Genomic DNA, 20,924 nt, shown 5'->3' with positions numbered 1-20,924 from the left:
GTTAGTAAGGCTTAAAATTATCACATTTATTATCATTTCGTTTTTTATTATTTTTTACTTTTAGCCAGTACCCTATTAAGCATTTTCAGTGTCAGCTTTAAGTTTGAGGCTCAAAAAATCAATCCCTTCCCATCCCAAGTTTATTTCAACAAAAATCAATTACTTTCTTCTTCTATGAGAAGACTGAGACTTCACCACATAAAAATGTCTCTCTCTCAATAGTCATTTTCCTTGTCTGTCTTTAAAATAAATCCTTCAATTTTTACTCAAAATTGTATTTATTGTTATACTACTTCATTGGCTTTTTGTTTGTTTGTTTGTTTTTCGTTTTTTGGAGCAGGGAAGGCAGGAGATAGAGACTGGGGCCATCATAATATCTTGGCTTTCCTCTTATATTTCTGATCACAGCCTCCCAGAATGTATAAAATACTTCTTTCCAATCCACAGACCTAAGTCATTATTGAGTCTCTTCTTTGTCTATATACGTCATTCTACACAGTATTTGCTGGTCCATCATGATAGATTCAAGTCTGAAGCAATTGTTATCCTCCAACTCTCTTTCTGCAGATATTATGATTGATGGAAAAATATATGACTTTTTCAATAATACCTGAAAGTTAGAAAGTGCAAAGCTCAACTTATTTTTTGCCACTAAGCCTACAGATTCAGGATTCCAATATAAAAATCACTACATTTCTTTATTTACTCATAGTTGTGAAACTTTGGGTTAATTGTAAATGCCCCATTTTTAATATCTCCAGATAAAATTAGTGACCGGGTTTTGTAGGTTGTTCTTCCACTACACTCCTTACACTTATTACCAAGTTGTGCATTATTACTGATACTGTCAGTCCCACATCATATTTCTACCAGATTAATCTAAAGCTGAACTGTGATAATTTCAAGCCATTGAGCTATTCAGGAACTTCTTATGTTTCTCTTCTTGGAGACTGAAGTAAGTACATACTCTTTAGCTTTGCACTCAGGGCCTTCTTTTTTCTGGCCTCAAAATATACTCCTAATGATTTTCTATCACTATATTTCATACATTGTCCAGACTGAACAGCATGATATCTCCTAAGTGTTACCAGAATGTTCATGTTGTCCTTCCCTCTATGGACATCCCCTGTTAAAATTCCATATTATTCTTCAGGCCTTTATCACAGTCAATCTCTTCCATGAATATGGTATACTCTCTTACCATATTTGAAATCTCCTTTCTTTAATCCCCGTTAGCATCTAGTTCTTACTTTTTTTAAATTTAATTTACTCTGTCTCATAAACATTGTCTGTGTACTTGTTTTATCCTGCTCATAGAGTGTTGTTTTCCAAAGGAGAGGACACATGCTTTACTCATGGTTTGAATATTGGAACATCATGCTTACTTATACTAATCACTCGTCATTACTTATTGAAATTATTATGCAAATGTGTCTATTTGAATGTTGTAGAAATATGTATATAACTGTAATATAAAAAATAGTACTCGATCTCTCCACAAAAAAAAAAAAAAAAAAAAAATGTTTCCAAGAGTCAGGTAGCACGTATCATTATTTCTAATAAATAGTTAAACTGGCTGATGAAGAAAGTTCAGGATTTATTCATAGATACATTCTAGTCTCTGGTAGATCTTGTCCTGTTCATTTTAAATAGAGCCCTCTATATGCATGCAAACAGTTGCAATCATCATTAAGCAGGTTCAATCTCTCATTTTCCTTAAATCATCACTGATTTGAGCTTACTGTTTTCTCAATTTAGGCCTAAAAAATTATGGCCATTTATTTATTCTCTAATTAACCTAAAAGTGAACTATATTTCATTGCTTGTAGGATGGTATGGGAAATCTGAGAGTCACCAAGAAGGGAATTCGACTTGAAGGGGTATCTGAGTTTCTACTTCCATTGTATGTGAAAGAAATTCATTCCCGAAAGGTATGTGATACTGGCTTTGGCTTACTGTAAAAGATAATTAAGAGGTTATGTTTTAGCGTGAAATAGGAGGATAGAACCCCCTTATCTCTTCAGTGTGTATTTAAGTTTTCCTAAGCTAAAGACTTAATTGAAAAAATCAAAACAATGAAACAATTGAAAAACCAGTGAAGGTTAGTTTCAAACTAGAAAGAGAGAACCATTTTGAATTAAACTGCAGTGTTGTTTCTGTTAGTCTATAAAACTTGCCCCTCTATTTTCAATGGAAGTTAAAAATACACAGTTATAGTATAGTAATTCCAAAAGGGGCATTTGATATATCTTGAATAATAATTTTAGGAAGTGTTGAATTGAATAAATTATTTTAGCTCAACATATTATAAGTCCTTTTAGTTTTGAGGGACATGCATTTTCTAAGAGATGACAAAAAGTCTTAGTAGAGAAATTAAATTTACTTCTTGATGCACATTATTTAAAACAAGTAAGAATATTTATCCTTTCAAATGTGTTTGTGCCATGTGTGTTTTATGACTTGGCAGGATGTTAAAATTCAAAAGATTATAACTTAGACATTATTCATTTTGGCTTAAGTGTGCTACCTCTCAGAAGATAGTAAGTATGCTTACTATCAAAATCTAAGTAGAATATTTCAAATCTATTAGTTATTCCCCTACGATATGTGGGTAGGCATGGAAATTAACTTATTAAGACAGAAAAAAATGGAAAGCTTGCTATATAAAACGTGGAAAGATTATGAACCTTATTTCATAAATATGAAAGTCAATTTTAGACTAGAATAAATTTTCAATATGCCTAATATATATCTTGGTAAATGGGTTGCATAGTAAGACATGATTTTATAAAATGCTTCAAAGCTATTTTCCCTTAAATATTAAAGTGAAAACAGAACAGATGATTCTTTTTCATATAACGTTTAATTAGGATAATTATATTAACTTTCAATTTTATTTTGCTATATATATGTGAACTACAAGACTTCACTAATATACCGGGTGCCAAAAAAAGTGTATACATGTGGACACTTTGGTCCATGTTGCTCAATCAGTAATTCGCTGTAATCAGAAGTGTCTAGACACTGATGGTAACAACTTTGAGCACCTCTTATAATTGCAGAAGTCAAACATGACTTGTATTCACATTTTGTTATAGGTATATATTGAGTATTACAATTTTAATAGTTATTTCATTTCTTAAAATGTGTATACTTTTTTTTTGGCACACTCTATATACAGACTGCTACTCTGGGTACTAAAAATTAAATACCAAGATTACTTTCTGGATTTTGGTCAGACAAATAACACATAGACACATGAATGAACACATAACCTTACATGACTAAACTATAAAAATAATTAACCTTAAAATTTAAAAAAATTGATTGGTGTTTTTGTTTAATTTTTATGAAAACTGAAAAATAACATGCTTACACATGTTAGTGTCTTCCCTCTGATTGGAAGTCACTACCACTCACAGTTATTTACTGATTTCTTGTTGTGTTTGGCACTATGAAACAATTCAGTATTTGAAGATATGAAAACAGATGTGGAAATCAAGAAATTGCTTAACATAAGAAGAAGATGGCAGTAGCATAGGCTGGAAGTTCTTTGAAAATGCGTCCATTTTAGACCAATTTGTAGTGGCCTCCTGGGAATATAATTTAAAGGATCGTGAAGCCCTCTGACAACAGGCAGGTTATAGAATTTACCTGCCCAGCCAGAACATTTTTGAGAGTGTAACAGGTGTCAACTAAGATTCTCCTAAGAAACTGGGATAAATGTTCACTCCATCTATGGACTTATTAAGAAAGAATCCACTGATTTTTAATAACATTAAAGTGTGAGGCAGTAGCAGTTGAGCTTCCTAATCTTTATCCCCAGGAAAGTTTGCAAACGCAAGCTCACAAGCATTTCTAAAATCCACTCTGCTGGCTGCAATTTCTACCTGCCTTTCACATCCCCTGTCCTGTTGCTTGTCCTCCCCGCATCTCCTTTACCATTTGCCTCTAGGTAAATGGGAAGCAAAGCACAGTGCAGGCAGAAGGGAGCAAGTTCTTTTCTGCAGTCAGACAGGCGGTGTGGCTTGAGAACAGAAAAGGAAGGAGACCAATTTACTTCTTAGAATTTTCTCTACACATACACTATAAAAATAAATTTTTAAAATAAAGAGAAAAAGTGTATATATATATATGTGTGTGTGTGTGTGTGTGTGTGTGTGTGTGTGTGTAATATATATTGTATAAGCAGTCGCCACCTTATAATTTTCTTGTCCTTGGATGCATGTTTATTCCCTGCCATAAAGCCTATTCAGTGTTTTAAAAAGCCGGCCACAATTTCCCTGAACCTTAGTTTTCTCTAATAAAGTGAGTTTTGTAGAAAATCATGGAAGTACTTAATTCTTTGGTTCAGAAAATAATACAAAGTAATTCAATAATACTAGTAGGAATTAGATTTAAATTTAAAAATATCCCATTGTACATGTCAATCTTTCCACACATTTTCATGTGTTCAAGTATTTGCATGATAAAATGTGAAAGTTCCTGTAGGTCTAAGATAACGAAATCAATTAAGTTCACAAGGTACTATATAAGATTAAATTAAGCTGAGAAAAACAATACAGTATACACCAATTTTGATTTGTACATATTTTTTTCCTGCATTTTTGATTTGTGTGTCTGCATGGAGGTGTGTGTTTTCTTGCACAAAAGCTAGCAGGTAGCCTTCCTTATGTTTAGCCAGTATTCCACTCTAAAATAGAGAAATTTCTTATTTAAAGTTACTTCTGGTTATGTAGGTATTTAATTCTACACATGGAAAGGGAATAGAGAAGTGTCTATTTTTCAGAAAATGAAGTTGCCATCACACGTACACACTTCTAGTCTCCTAACCTAATAAACCAGAGGCTATTTCTCCAAGGTAACAGGCCCCCTGCCCCCACCACCAAACTTCTAGAGATATTTAAAGTTCTATTATTATCCATTGCAGTTTACTCTCTTCTTCGTGCTTTAAAAAAGTTCCTAACTGGTCCATCATATCAATATGCAGAAAACCATATTATATTCTGTTTGAAATATCTTAGTCTTCAATGCATCTCTCAAAATTAACAATGTTGTTTTCAGGGAGTGAAAAACTCAGTGAACATTTGTGAAGTTAAATATATAGTTTTCTTCAGGAGCTACCTTAAGTAAAGGATAACAGTGATATTCTGAATCAATCTTGAATGCACGTGGTCAAACATTAAGCTAAAATTTTTGAAATAGCAGGAAATTCGGACATAAAATCACCAGTTTTTGTTTGTTTGTTTTTAAATAGAATTAGAGTATGTTTCCAAAGGTTTCATGAATGCAGAGTTCTAAGGTCGTTAAATTAGCTGCATTTCACTGATTCTTACCAGAAATTTTGCATCACACAGGTCTCTAGAACTTCTTGAAGTATTACCTAACTTCAGATGATATTAGCTAAACATCTCCCTTGTTTATTTTTTTTCTGTCCAATGATCCTTAGTTAAAGTGGTACCTTACCACTGCACCCCGGCCCAGATCCCAGCATCCTGCCTGCGTACTACTATCGGATCATTTCAATTCCAATAACTCCACAGCAAAGCAAAGACATTTGTGTTCCTTATGATTCCTGTGTTAGCAGAGCTGTGAGTAAGTCTCCGCTCTCCCCTTCATGCAGTCATTTCACCTGGTATCAGAGCTGGGATGCTAAATCAGTTCTGATTACAAGCAGATTTTTGTTTTTTTGTTTGTTTGTTTGTTTTGTTTTGTTTTGTTTTAACCTTGTGGGTTCAATGCTTCTTTATAGAATTCAGACACAATACCATGAGGCCAGAATGCTTCAGCAAACATCTTCCCTTGTTATACAATATACTAATCTCATGATGCTGTCTCTTTCCGGTTCCTTTCTCCCATACAAGTCTCTGTGCAGGTTTCTTTTTCCCATACAAACCAATTCATACAAAGCAATATGTACAGGCTTCTACAGTCATTTTATCATCATCATTATTATCGTATTGCCTTTAGGTGTTTCTTTCATACAGGTGAAATTTATTATTTTACTGTAATGTCTTTATTCAAGTTATAAATATAACTACAAATCATCCCAATCTTTACACTCAGGAGAAAAAAAAAAAGGCTAACATGTGGTGAACATCATAGTTATTTAATTATACATGTGTATAAATAAAAGGATAAATATGTAGAGAGACATATATATGCTGTTTATAATTACTATATTATACATAATTTAATAGGGGAAACATAATCTGAACTACATTAAAAGGAATTGCTGAACTTAAATATTTCTTCACCACAAAAATATTTTAAAGCTTGTCTTTATGGTTAAGAATAAAAGATTATGAATACCATTAAGAAGCTGGATACATTAGCTCCATGTTTTAATTTCAGACAGTGTTCATTAACTCCCTGCAGTGCAATTGGAGGTGATTAGCTCCTCTCCAATTTGTCCTCACCCCTCTTCATTTTCAATTTTTTGAACAATTATATTGTTTTAACTTTCTCAGAGTTCATAGTATTTGCATTCTGTTCTGCAATGTTAATTGCCTTGGCACTTTGGTCTTAATTCTATATATGTAGAGGCTACATACAGCACTGCCACTAGTCCTCCTTTTGTTATGGCTTCTCTATGATTGAGTTCATTATTCAAAGCATTCATTTCTTGCTTGTATTTCACTGTTAATTAGTTTTGTTTATTTGTTTGTTAACCCTGAAACATTTCATTCCAAAGGTGTCTGACAGTTTTCTTTGCTGGTAATATTATTAATGGTTCATCCCTTATTTTGCTGTTAACTCACTGCTCTATTAAATTCTAGCACTGAATATACCCATAAAGAGTTCCAGGACAGCCTGGTATTATTCTTTTGCTGATGACATAAATGTTCTGTCTGTATGCTTGATACATTTTTGTCATTTCACGTCTTTCATGTCAGGGAGATTTTCTCTATTATATCACTAAATACCTTTCAGTTTCATTTGTTGAGTCTTTACTTCAGAGAAAACAACAATTCTTATGTTGGATCATCTTGGCAGTCTACAGCTATTGCAATTTCTCTAACTGTTTTAAACTATATTTTTCCTTTGAATACAAGTAACTGTCATTATCTGGAGTCTTTCTTCTGTGACATGAGTTTATTGTTCTCCAGATGAATTTTGCCTTTACTCTCTCTAATTCATGTATTTTATGTATAAGGATGTTGTTTTGATTCTCAGAATTTTCCTTAGGTCCACAGTCTCCTTTTAAATCTTGTATTTTGCTGTCTTTGAGCTGTGGTTTTATTACATTTAAAATTAATTCTAAAATTTAAAGCATTCACCTTATCTAGCTTGAATTATCACTGATGAGTCACAATTTGAGGTAAAAGATTGAAAAGTCTAGCTACTTTGTTTGTTTTACTAGACAGACTGTAGATGGGAAGGGAAGGGGGAGATAGACTGTGACGGTTTTCTCTCATCTGAGGCTCTACTAATGGCTTGTGCCAAACACACGTGGACTATTTCAATCCCATGGGTCTAGTGGCCTGTTCTGCTTCTGTCGAATTCTTCCAGTGGCATATACAGTCCTTCACTCTTGGTAGATTTTTCCAGTACTACCAACTTTATCACCCTCTTCTTCTCTCTCCACATCCATTTATTTGGATTAGACTTCTCAGAAATGTATTATTAACACTTTTTTAACCCCATTCTGGAGATATGAGTGAAAGTAGCATGGGGATACATGTTGTGTGCCGCTATGCATTAATCTTTCTTTTCTTGATTCCACTTTTTCAAGTTTATAGCTTAAGCTTTTATCAAGAAATTGTTGGCTGTTCCAAGAAAAAGTTGATTAAAAGTATAATTGTGGTTTAATTTGTTAAGTAGTGAGGGAGAGAAGTTTTTGAAAACTTTTCTATTTTAATTTATAGTATTACTAGGTAGGATCATTCTCTCCCTCCCCCACTCATTCCCTCCCTCCCTCCCTCCTTCTCTCCTTTCCCTTTCCTTCCTTCCTTCCTTCCTTCCTTCCTTCCTTCCTTCCTTCCTTCCTTCCTTCCTTCCTTTCTTCCTTCCTTCCTTCCTTCCTTCCCTGCCTTATTTTCTTTCTCTCCTTCATGGCCAATAACCCCCAATACCATAATTTGAATAATCAATTTTCCCATCACTAATTAAAAATATGATGTTTCTCATATACTGCATTCTTAAGTCTACATAGATTTATTTCTGGTATCTCTGTTCTGTTCTACCGATTTAGTTGGACAAAAACAAAACTACAATTTTAAGGAATATTTTTAATAACTTTTAGAGCAAGTTCTTTGTATTGGTCTTTTTAAAAAGCTTTTGCCTATTGTGCATTTTCTTTTCCAAATGACCTTAGTAATCAGCTGTCAAGTTTAATAACAATTCCTTTTGGGAGTTAATTATGGTTACATTTGTGAAGAATGGACATCTTTATAGTTTTGAGTTTTCCTGTCTAGGCACATGGCTTTTCTCTTGATATATATATATATATATATATATATATATATATATATATATATATATATATATATCTTGATATAATAGAACTTATTTTGTGTTGTTTAGGAACACATCTTAACATTCTTAGACATATAAGCATCACAAATTTCTAGTGAATCATTTTATGATTCTTACTGCTATTGGAATGCGTTTTCCGTTCATTTTTCTCTGATTGGTCTTTGTGCTGGTGTGGAAAAGCCAGTGTTTTGGTGTTGCAAATGTAATCTGACCATTTTTTTGAAATTTTGTTTGATTTCTATTATATCTCAAATCATTTTTGTGGCTATTCAGACAGATAATGACTTTTAATAATAATAGCTAACATGCAGCATACACTAGAGCTCTGACGTCCAATTCCTGGTTTCAAATACAGATTCTGTCATTTAGCAGTTTTAACTGGTTACTTTATTTAACTTCTCTTGCCTTATTTTTATCTTCTGTGAAATATAGTTCATAGTAACCCTTAATATTTTTAAGGACTACAGTGTTGTGGTTAGTATTAGATGAGGTAAAAGAGAAAAAAATCCTTACCACAATGTCCAACCTAATAAATAATATTGCTTATTATTTTTAATGAAAGTCAAACATTATGCTAAATGCTTTGCATATTTTAGCTCATATTGTCCTCACTATGTGATGAGTATTATTATAACACACAGTATATTTTGAAAATAGAGTTTAAGGATTTGCTGACACATTTTAAGTGGGATGTGAGAGTAACAGAGAATCTAATATGGTATCAAAGATTTTGGGCCTGAGTAGTTGCTTTTAACCACTGTGGAAGAAAGTGGGTAGTGGGGGAAGATTATGAGCACAGTTTTAGAGCTTTTAATTCTGTCTATTAGAAGAGCACAGGTTTCAAGTTAGGTAGATGTATATATAAGTCTGGGTTTCATGTTGGGGTTATAAATCAGAGACATATCTATCTCTGATAGATATAAATCAGACACATAAATCAGAGACATATCTGTCAAGCTATCGCTATTTATCTAGCTATAACTAATTTAAGTACATGAGATGAGACAAAGTATCAAGTAAGTGAATGCAGATAGTAAAGATAAGCTGTCTACTAAATGAAAACAATATTGAAGATTTTAGACAGAAGTATAAATACCACAGACTGAAAAGGAAAGGTCAGTGAAGTAGGATGAAACCAAAAGAGACTGGTTATCCTGGAAGCATAGAGAAGAAAGTGTTTCTAGATTGGTGGAGTGAAAAACTATTGTTAATACATGAATTAACATGAAGAATAAAAATTCACCATTCTATTTTTAAGTTGATTATAGTTTATTCAGAAATAAATATTTTTTTTCACAGTTTAATATATCTATCACATTTTTAGATATGGTTTTTGTCTTGTTATTTTTCTTATTTAATACACTGAGGGAATTCCGTCAAAATATACCCAAATGTCACAGTATCCCTTTATTACTGGGACAAACTTTTCTTGTTGATAAGGTAGCAATCTTTTAATAAACTGCTTAATTAAGCTCATAAACATTTTTTTTATTTTGTATATTTTCATATAGTCACTTTTACTGTTTTTCTACATTACTCTGTTTTGGTTACTTTGTTGTTTTGCCTTAATATTTTACCAGCCAAGCAGAATTCATTTAGAAGCTCCATTTTTTTTCTATGCACTATGCAAATTTTAATAGCACAGAATGACTTCTTAAAGATATAGTTGAATTCTACTATGAAATTGTCTAGTTATTTTGACCCTTCTGATATAAAATCTTTGACTAACTTTGTAATTTTTCTATAAAGATTGGTCTCTACTATTCAACCTCAAAATGCCTCACATTAATTTTTATTTTTTCTAAGAATTTATACATTTTGTCCAGACTTCTATCTTTTAATCCCCATTGCTGCTTCTTTGCACTTTTTCTTCTTTTTATTTAAATATTCCAAATACTGGGCTTTCATCTTACTACTTTTTTACTTAGAACAAGTTTTGGTTTTAACTGATTAAATTTTATTAATTTTTATTTTATCCCTTAACATTCCTTTCTCTACATTTTACAGATATTTATACATTGTTGTTTTCCTAGTTTCTTGAATTGAATGCTTGATTATTTCACATTCAATATTATCTGTTTATAGTAATATAAACAGAAGTGTATGCAATTTAAGTGTATGCAATTTATGTTAACTGTCTGTGCCTTACCTCATATGTCTGACAATATCCTCTGAAAGTTTTTCATTTATAGGTAGCATCTAATTTTCATTTTGATTTTCTCTTTACTCAAAATTTACTCCAAAAAAAGATTAATATTTACATTTTGTATTGATTGATTTTGCTTTGACTGTCTTTTTGCCCTCCTTACCTTGTGTCACTGCAGGCATATTCTTCATTAATTTCATAACACTCCTCATAGTTTTTAATTATATTAGTTTATCATTTGATCATAGTAACTGAACTATCAAATTACCCTAAGTTCCATGAGCCCAGGGACCATGGCTGTTTTAGTCATAAAAATATCACTTAGCAGCTAACCTGTAGCAAAGCAATAAAAAACTCACACTTGTTGTTTTTAATGATTTCTACATAATGTTATTTATGAAGCTTTAATTTTTTAATTTTTTTTACTAAATTTTATTATTATCAATGGTCTTGAGTTATTCACATCCATTTTATCTGTAAGGTAGAAATATCACACAATGATGTATAACTGTATCTCTGCACAGTGACATCATACTTGTGTATTGAATGGGACATGGTGGAAATAGTTATGTCACGGGAATCTGCAAATGCTACAAATAAAATTATATTTTAATAGTTTAATACTGTAAGGTGGGCAGTGTAGGTAATTGTATTCCATTTTTGAAGATGAATTACTTTGAGTTTGTGTCCAAAATCTTAGAACTCAAAGGTGAACTAGAACTCACATCTCAAGTCACTGCTTCTTTCTCTATCTAACTTGTATTTGTAGCAGTCTCTTCTACAATTGTGTCTCTATAAATTGCAAACCAGGTCTTCTAGTTAATTCATAGTATATATTTACATTCTTTCTTAAAGCATTAGAGATAATAGGATTTTAAGTTTTGCAGTTTGGATGAACTTAGGTCTCTTCTGTTATATTTCCAAACATCTACAAATAATTCATGTAAACCTTTTGTAGAGGTTATATGTACAAATTGGTTAAAGGACATTCGTAGTGAACACTGAAAAGATAGCACTCATTTGTACAACAGAGTGCTTTTTAATATTTGTCAACTAAGACATCTTTGATGGGATCCATTAGAAGCTGAGGAAAATATGTAAATACAAACATAAATAAATATTTATATATAATTCTTAAGTAGTTCACAGACGCCACGGAACAAACCCATGTGTCCACTGATGAAAACGTAAAATGATCTATGTAATTACTGATTACAGTTTAACAATCCTGAACATTAAGCTTTGTACTTTACAAAACATTTTTATACATATTACCTTACTTAATCCATACTGCTATACATGAGAATTGTCTTCAATTGCATATGGCAGTTCAGCTGCCACAAATCATGCAACCTAAAAGTCTCAATACTGTGACTAGAATCTTAGCCTTCCTATGCTGACTCATTGTTTTTTAACAATTCATCAGACTCTCCAAAATACTTTTTTTTTTTGCATATTCTCCCAGAATCCATATTTGTATTTATGTGTGTGGAGTGCTGGTCTGGACCCATAAAAGAAGGTATGAGAATAGTTTGAGCACAGCAGACCTTCATTAGGAATGAGAGAAAAAATAATACCATGATAGGGAATCCTCATTAATTTGGGAAATAGTTTGAAGTTGCTAAATACATAAGTGTAGGTGAAATTTGTTATAGAGGTACAACATACTTTGGATTTAAAAACAAACATAAAACTATAGGGAGGCTCTGAAAATAGTTCTACTTGTTGTGTATTTTTTTCTAGAGATTACGCTACTTTCCTCTTGCTGGTGTTTCTCAGACACTGCTAAAACCCAGAAGTGAAGATTTCATCATCACCTCAAAAATTGTTGCCTTTGCAAACAAGCATGTAAACAAATTACCTCACTTTCTCCTCCTCACCTGCATTCTCTAAAAAGAATTGTAGATACCCGAAGCTCTAATTATGAATTTTCAGAACTGTATGGATGTATTATGACCTTGCCTGTATAAATGTAACTGATTCATCACCTATATCCCCTGTCAGTAACAGGTACCAAAAGGAACACACTGGGCAGACCATAGTGTTACTTGAGCCACAAAACGATCTGCCTTATGTTTCTTCTGACTATTATGTGGCTTGATAAAATTATTTTCATTAGTGTATACTTAGTTTAAAATTTATTCATTCAGTCAGTCAGTCATCCATTCATTCATTCGAGTTCTTTGTCCTTAGAAGTTGGGCCTGGGAACTGAGCATGGGAACAATCTTAGTGACAGTATTTTGACTTTCAATTGGGTCTTTCATTATTATTATTATTATTATTATTATTATTATTATTATTTAATTAAAGTTTATTGGGGTGACAATTGTTAGTAAAGTTACATAGGTTTCAGGTATACGATTCTGTAATACCTCATCTACATATCATATTCACCACCCAGAGTCACTTCTCCTTCCATCACCATATATTTGATCCCTTTTACCCTCATCTAGCACCCTTCTCCCCCCTTCCACACTAAATAATATCTGTACAGCAAGCTGGTACGGCTCCATATGAAGGAATTTCAGCGGGGCTTCAAAGACTGGGATTTGAATGTCAAATTAGACCATTTTTGTGAACAGGAAGCAGTTTATAAAAAACATCATTTGTTTTTATTTGTTTTGAAAACAGTGACCAGAACAGTTTGATCTGATTTGACGGATCCTATAAGGCAACAGTATCAAACCCAGGCAGGCATACCTCTAAGGGTGTTCCAAGATTATTTAGGGGTTGCTGAGGCATGAATATCTGTTTCCAGACTCTCAAGTTTGAAATTCATTCTTTCCTAAGTTTGATCTGCCTGAGAATGATCCTGTAGCTACTACTTCTCTTTTTCCAACCTCTCTACCTCTGTTACCTTTCCTTATTTTACAAAAGTGATGTCTAACTGTCATCAGTCCTTTAAAAAATACTACTCAGGACATTAGGGGAGGGGAGTTGGGTAAATGAAAAAAGTTTGAGGATACATTGCACTGGAAATAAAAGAAAAAGTTAGATACATACATACATACATAGATACATAGATAAATTTAGAATTGATCTTCAGGGCATTGAAACTCTAAAGTACCTATAGTACCTTAAATTTCTTAGTCTACTGCATTTCAAATTAATAAAATGCATCTCTCTAACAATCATAAACAGACATTTCATTAACTGAAACAGCTATTCATTCTTTCCCAGTATATTTGTGTGTTTTTTAACTGCATTTTAATGTATTAGACAATCATTCTTTCTTTTTTTTTTTTTTTTACATTTCTGCCATTAAAACAATAGGCATGAATTTATTTGAAAACATGAAAAGTTAATCTTATGTGGCATATATAGATTTGGATGTGACAATCATTCTTTTTAATATTGCTAAGGCATAGAGTGTTAGAAATTTTATTCAAAGGCATTATAGTGAGCCACATATAAAGAAATACTTTTTAAAATAGAAATATTCAGTATGTTAAAACTAAAATTGATTGGTCTTAATTACTACAAATTACAGTATTGTCGTTTGCTGGATTAGTGGTTTATAAATGAATATTTAAATGTGAGATTATTCCTTCAAATAAAATCTTACAAAAAAACTGAAAGCAATATAAAACAAATGGACATGGAGATCTGCCGCATCCATGATAGGAATCCGTTAGGCTGTTGGTATTGTTGTATTATAGCTTGAAAAATACTGTTTTTGAACAATGTCTCTAGTGCCGAAGTACGCTTTTGTCACTGTACACTCAGTAGAGCTATCAAAATTAAATACTATCAATCACAAATACTATAACTACTCATTAATACTGTATTATAATAAGCATTGTCATTACTATAAAGGCGCATGATTCATTGTAATCATGACTTTGCCTTTTCACATAATTCAACCGCACTTCGCTGTTTTTCCTTTGCATTTATAAAATAACTGAAAGACTTACAGTTGTCAAATTTAAAAATAAAATAGCAAGTCATTTTACCAGCAAAAATTAGTCGATTTGTAAATAGCACAGGAATTGCAATTTCAGACATGCAAGCTATGGTAAACCATAGGCATATATGCAGAACAAGGCAGAGGAATTTTCTTTTGTAAAGGAAAGGGGGAAGTTGAGAGGGGCTACTTTAAATGAACGTCAATTGGAGGAAAGGGAGAGTTCAGGGTGGTTTCTCATTGGCTCAGTTGTTGCTGGGCAAGGAGAAAATCTTCCTTCCTCTTGCTGGGGCTTCTTCCTGTTAGGGAGGACAAGGTACACGTCTTCCTGCTGGCATCTGCAAATGGCAGTGGGAGGTAGTACATGGCAGTTCTGCTTTCAGGACTTCTTGACTCCAATTTTAACAACGTTTCCTTTATTCCTTTTCACAGGCTATAATTTCTTCTTATTAACTTTATATCTAAATCCATAGCAATTGAAATGTCTTTTGAAATAATCAGCCTCCTAAAAAACAGAACTTATTTTAAATAAGCACATCTGTGACAAAATAAGTAATATTCATCAAAAATTTATGAAGACATATCAAGAGCCTAACATTTCAAAGGATTAAGGAAAGAAAAAACATTACATGTGATGTAATTTTTGTTGTATTAATTTTATTGATGCTAATTGTAGCATTTTTATTTTAATGAATCCATATATTGCTTTTGATGACCCTGCGTTTTAAAAACTTAAGAAATTTATATCCTACAACTTCACCAAATTTGTTGATTAGTTCCAATAGTTTGTTAGTGAGTCTTTAGGATTTTTTTACACATAGTTCCAACCCTTGTTCTAAATCTTATGGATGATCCAATGACATCCATAAGATTTCTGTGGATTTCCAGACTGTCACTCTTGAATTATTTTTCCTTTATGAAAGGGAAAATATGAAAATTATTTATTTTGTCATGACATCTAGCCAAATGGGGATCTCTATAATTTCCTGGATGACCCCGATTTCACCATGTACACATATATTCACACATGATTTTTTAATTTGTAAAGAACCTATTAAAGTTTTAAGGAGATGGATCGTTACCATGTTACTGAGTCATTTTTGCTCTTCTGCCTGTTCTCTTTTAACCTTTTTCTCTTTTTAAAGCACAACTAGAAAATTCTTTCATGATTGATACGTTTATGTTATGTGTTAAAAGTACAGATATTATGATTGTGAATTTTTCTGTAAAGAGAAAATATAATGGAAAAGTGTCCACCAATTTGTTAACAGAATTAACATCAATAATAGAATTAAACATGTGGACAGAAAACAATTTTAATTGAGAAACTTTTGTGTTTTTATTACAACAAGCATATATAACAGGACAAAACTTTAACTTAGTTCAGGGACCTACTTTTAAACCTGCCCCAAAGGGCCAAAGACAATCTTGTAATTTCCTCTTTTTACTCCTTAAAGACCCAAAAAGGAAGGAGTCGTTTTTTGCTAAAGAAAGGTTAGATTGACCTATGTAATTCTAAAAACGGAGAAAAAGAGTGGAGAAAGGCACAAAATGTAAGAAACATTGAAGGTATTTGTCAGACTCTATAAAAGTGGATAGGGGCAGAAAAAAAGAATTATGAATTCAGATTCTTTCCATTGATTTTAAGATACCCAAATAAGGTTTTGAACTGTTAAAAATTAAATTTTTGCTGAATTGTTCTTTTGACCCTGACACCACTCTGAAGCTTAATTATATGGTTGTAGTCTTTAACCAGGTTACAAAAGTATCAATTTAGAAACCTGACTGACAGGGAAATAAGGAAGGAGACCGTAGGACAAATAGTTATTTAAATGCCACATCCTTTGTGTGTCCTATATCCACTGCTTCATTCCTATCTATGCTCCAGTTATGTTTAGTTAAGTAAAAGTTATTTTAGCCATATTCTTTTTTTCTGTTAAAATATTTTATCTGTTTATCTTTTTTTTCATTTATTGAAATGTAAATTAGTGAAAATATTTCCCTTCAATAAATTTTAGGTGTAATTAGTAATTATTTGTCATTTCATTTCCTGCTAGGAACTATTTATGAAGTGAATTATTAAAATGAGCTTCTTCTTCCTGTCTTTAATCCTCCGTACTTGTGGATGATAAAAAAACAATTTCTTAATACCTGTTCATTTTATTCCGTTTCTTCCCCCACTCTATTCTTTTTTTAAGTTTCATTTGGATCTGATACTTAAAATTATCATATTTTAAAAATTTTATTCTGAAATAGTAAAAGAGAAATTTGACATAAGTTATGCAAATACCTGCACTTATTAAAAAATCATTGCATATCTGCTACCATGTCATTCTTACCCTTTTCATTTATCTGTGATTTGAAATCAGCATTTCATATTGTGTTTCACTCATCTTACTACACTTTTGCTATGTTGTCATCTTATTTTGTTCATCAGAAACAGAATCAGAAAGATAGATTCAGAATATTCCTAGGCATGCCATATAACAGAGTTTATCAAAAAGGGATCTTGTGAGATCATCCAATATAGAAAAAGACTTTTGCAGAGAAATTAATTCTGATATTTTTAGTGTTTTACATTTTGTGTAGAATAATATATAATTAGCTAAATAGCCAGTCAAGCATCTAACCTTGTATGTCATTTCAAAATTAATGGAATGAATGGACAGCTACATAGTGTGTATGGGGAAGTGTATAAACTATTATTTTGATTAAAAATGTGATGTTATACTATAATGTTATGACATTTAACTTATTGTTTTGCTTTAGTCTTATTGTTTTGTAGACTATTTTGTGTTGTTATGAGAGTTATGAAAATTAGTTTAATTGCCTGAAAGCAATATATGAAGACTGACTTAGCTAGCTTTTTCTGCCAAAAAAAAAAAAAAGTACTTTTGCCCAAAGCTTAAAACCATAAGCATTAATTATTCCTCTCAATTTTGTGCATTAGCAGGCAGTGTGTACTAACTGGTCTGGGCCTGGATAATCTAGAATGTCCACACAGGAGGGTCTCCGTTAACTATAATGGCTGAGATAGCACTCCAGGTGATCTCACAAACTAGGTGGCTTGTCCCAACTTGATAACATGGTTACAAAATGGCCCCAGCAGCAAGAGAGGGCAAACCCCAACGTGCAAATGCTGCTCAAGCCTCTGCTTAAATTAAATTTGTTAATGTCCCATTAGCCAATGCAAATCACAAGGCTGATCCCAGATGTAAAGGATGGATAAATGTATTCTACCTCCTGAGAGAATAGTAAAGTCATTTTGCAGATGGGCTTACAGTGATGAGGGGAGTCTGTGGCCACTTGGCAGGCTTCCAGAAAGGCAATCAGTATTTCTCGACTTAATGATTTTATAGTAATGTTTTACATTAATATCACCAGGTGCACTTTCTACAAAAGATTGAATTGTGTACACAGATCTTTGTTCAAAAAGTAGTAAACATTTGCTAATTAAACTTAATTAGATAAATATTATTTTTCAATTAAAATAAGATACAATTTCTAGATTTTTGCTATTTTATGCTTATAGTAGAATCTTATTTTAAAACAACTCCAACACAATGGCTTTTGGAGATATAAAACCTGCTTTTGAGTTGTTTAAAAGTTTTGGCATTGGGACATTGAACCTTATGTACAATTTTTAAAGAAGCAATATAAATATTAAAAATGTTGGATGCTGTGACCATTTATGTGGCATTACCATGACTTATAAGGCATCTATCATGCTAAACATTACTCATTTCTTTGAATTATATGATTATGTTGTTCTTATGATAGCAATATTGGTAGATTACTTCTAGACATTGATTGGTTGGCTTTATATTATATATTGATATTTGAAGCTTGGCTTTATATTATATTAAAATAAGCACCACTGAAAATAAGATATATATTCAATCTATTTTATCCAGAATCTTTACACAATAAAGCATCCTAAGCTAGGATAGATTGCAGTAATTGCTTGTAAGTGCTATTTGTCTCGATACTTCCTTTAATGAATTCTGTATTTTGATGGAATCAAGGCTACAAATCTATAAAACTTGATTCTTTTTTTTTATTTTCTATATCAGGCAATGCCTTAGTGCTATAATATAACCAAATTATATTCATAATTAGTGTGAAAATAAGTGTGCTACTTCTAGAATTATAATTGAATGGCTACAATTTTCCTTTTACACAGTTAAAACAACCATAAACTTTAAAATTGTAGCCATAGAGAACATTTATTAAATAGTTTGGCCACTTTTTCAGGAAGTGAAATAAATCCCAAAAAAAGATGATGAATTACCATAGCAATTAGATATATAACCATGTGTGATATCTACAGTTTTTTTCTGGTATAAAATACCCTCATTACTAAATGAAATTGTGTCATTGTTTATAGGTGACCTTATGATTTTATTCATTTCTTCAGAAATGTTAAACCATGTTAAAAGTATAGCAAACTATATAAATCATCATTATCATTATAGTGATTCAGAGAAATACTAAGAATAAATTGGGAAAAGAATAAACGGTAATTGATATAGAAATTTTTGCTGTCTTAAAAATGTCTTTATTTATTTTAGGAAAAAAAAAAAACTCAGACTGTTTGGCCAACTAAGGGAATAGTTTCTAACCTACATAGATATAACACAACTCCAGTATTATTTTAGTGATAAAAAATAAAAATTTCTAACATTATGTAATTACTAAAAATGATTGAGTTAATAATGAAATGAACATGAAGCAATACTTTTATTTTTAGAATAAAAAGATTATATTGATTAATATTTTACTTAATGTAATTGGTTACGCATTATTTCTATTGATAGTCAAGAAGACTGATGTTTTCAGGATGTCACTGGCGATTGTGTTTTGCTTCATTGAAAGGTTTTTAGAGTCTTTCAGTTGTAACTATATATATATATATATATATATATATATATATATATATATATATATATATATATTTAGCACATAGTGTGGTTCTTCATGAATCCACTGACACATTGTTCATTGAAGCAATGTTTGGTTTTCTAAATAGCTTTGACGTTTATTATCAGAGGACTTCTAGCCTATGAATACCCTGCACCTGTGTGTATGTGCGTGTGTGCATGTGTTTGTGCATGATATTGGTTTTCAAATAAATCCATTGTCTTCACAATATTTAAAATTTCTAATCTTTATATTTCACTTCTGAGGTATAAGTGAAAATTGTATTTGATTTTTAAAGTGACTCTATCCTGCTATTCCTACTCATATAAGGTTTGTCTAGGATTAATTTGTTTCCCTTATTTAATGTTTCTTATTGTGGCTTTGTTTTTTTAGCTAATTTGAATATACATTAAGGTATATTGCTTCCTGTAGAAACTGATTCCACAATATGTTTGGAGATTTTAAATATCTGTTTTACTCTATATTTAAGTTTTTTTTTCTTTTAATTCCCAAATTATCTCAGACAAAAGTGGACATCGAATACTTCACAGTGTTAATGGTCTTTGATGTGGGTCTTGGAAGATTGAAGGAAGATAGATAGATAGATAGATAGATAGATAGATAGATAGAGAGACAGAAGGTGCCTGCTAGACAGTGGGAGAGCTTGAGCAAGTGGTCAGAATAAGAAGTTTAAACATGATTGAAACTTGAAAGAAAGTTATGTTGGTTGTCCTAATGAACTTGAACCAAGAATTTAGATTTGACTCACTGAAAATTAAAGAGCCATTAGATACTTTTTAAGGCTTTAAGTGACTTAGAATTTTATTTAAGAATAGGGTTCTGGTAGTTATATAGAGTTGAGCAACAAATTAAAAGTTATAACTTAAAAACAATGTATGAAGTACAACATGATAAATATATTTTTTTAAATTTTAAAATCAGTTTCAAAAGTTTTCTCAAAGTTTTCAAGTTTTCATCTCAATGATTTTTACTTTTGTAACATTTAGTCAATGGGTTTTAGGGAAAGATATTACATTGACTAGACAGAGGTTTTCAATAAGATAAATTGATGTCAGGTACAATTATTCTCATTTTAGAGGAACTAAGGTTGAAACATTGAGAAATAATATTTCTTATTTTAGATTCCACATTAAACCTATTTTACAAAGTCTAAATTTTATTGTTTTGGTAAAAAGCTTCCATGAGATTATATATGGTGTGCTCTATAAAGTATCAAAATAAAAATAAGACAAATCTGAGTATAAACAGGTACCATTTTATAGTTAATTCCTTAAGGAGTTATTAGACTTTTCAAAAGTTGTAATTATAAGATTTGAATCCCTACCCAGGTAGAAATTGTGTTACAAATTCCCACAAGTCTGTCTTTTGTTCATCAGAAAGCATGGAACAGCTCCATGAAGAAGAGGAAAAACTCTAAAGTAATATATGTACAGACTCTTCTTTTACTTTAAATA

General features: G+C 31.6%; 1 protein-coding gene across 1 annotated transcript in view; it reads left to right on the top strand.

The window, feature by feature from the left end:
- SGCZ (sarcoglycan zeta) overlaps positions 1–20,924 on the top strand; it is a 797,227-nt gene that overhangs the window by 667,946 nt on the left and 108,357 nt on the right. The window contains exon 3 of the mRNA XM_033104564.1: positions 1,830–1,931. Coding sequence (XP_032960455.1) covers positions 1,830–1,931 — 102 coding nt within the window. The remainder of the gene's footprint in view (positions 1–1,829; positions 1,932–20,924) is intronic.

Source organism: Rhinolophus ferrumequinum, chromosome 4, assembly GCF_004115265.2.
Source record: "Rhinolophus ferrumequinum isolate MPI-CBG mRhiFer1 chromosome 4, mRhiFer1_v1.p, whole genome shotgun sequence".
NCBI classification, from domain to species: domain Eukaryota; kingdom Metazoa; phylum Chordata; class Mammalia; order Chiroptera; family Rhinolophidae; genus Rhinolophus; species Rhinolophus ferrumequinum.
Note: the sequence above shows the minus strand (reverse complement) of the source record. Positions and strands in the feature narration are given on the sequence as shown.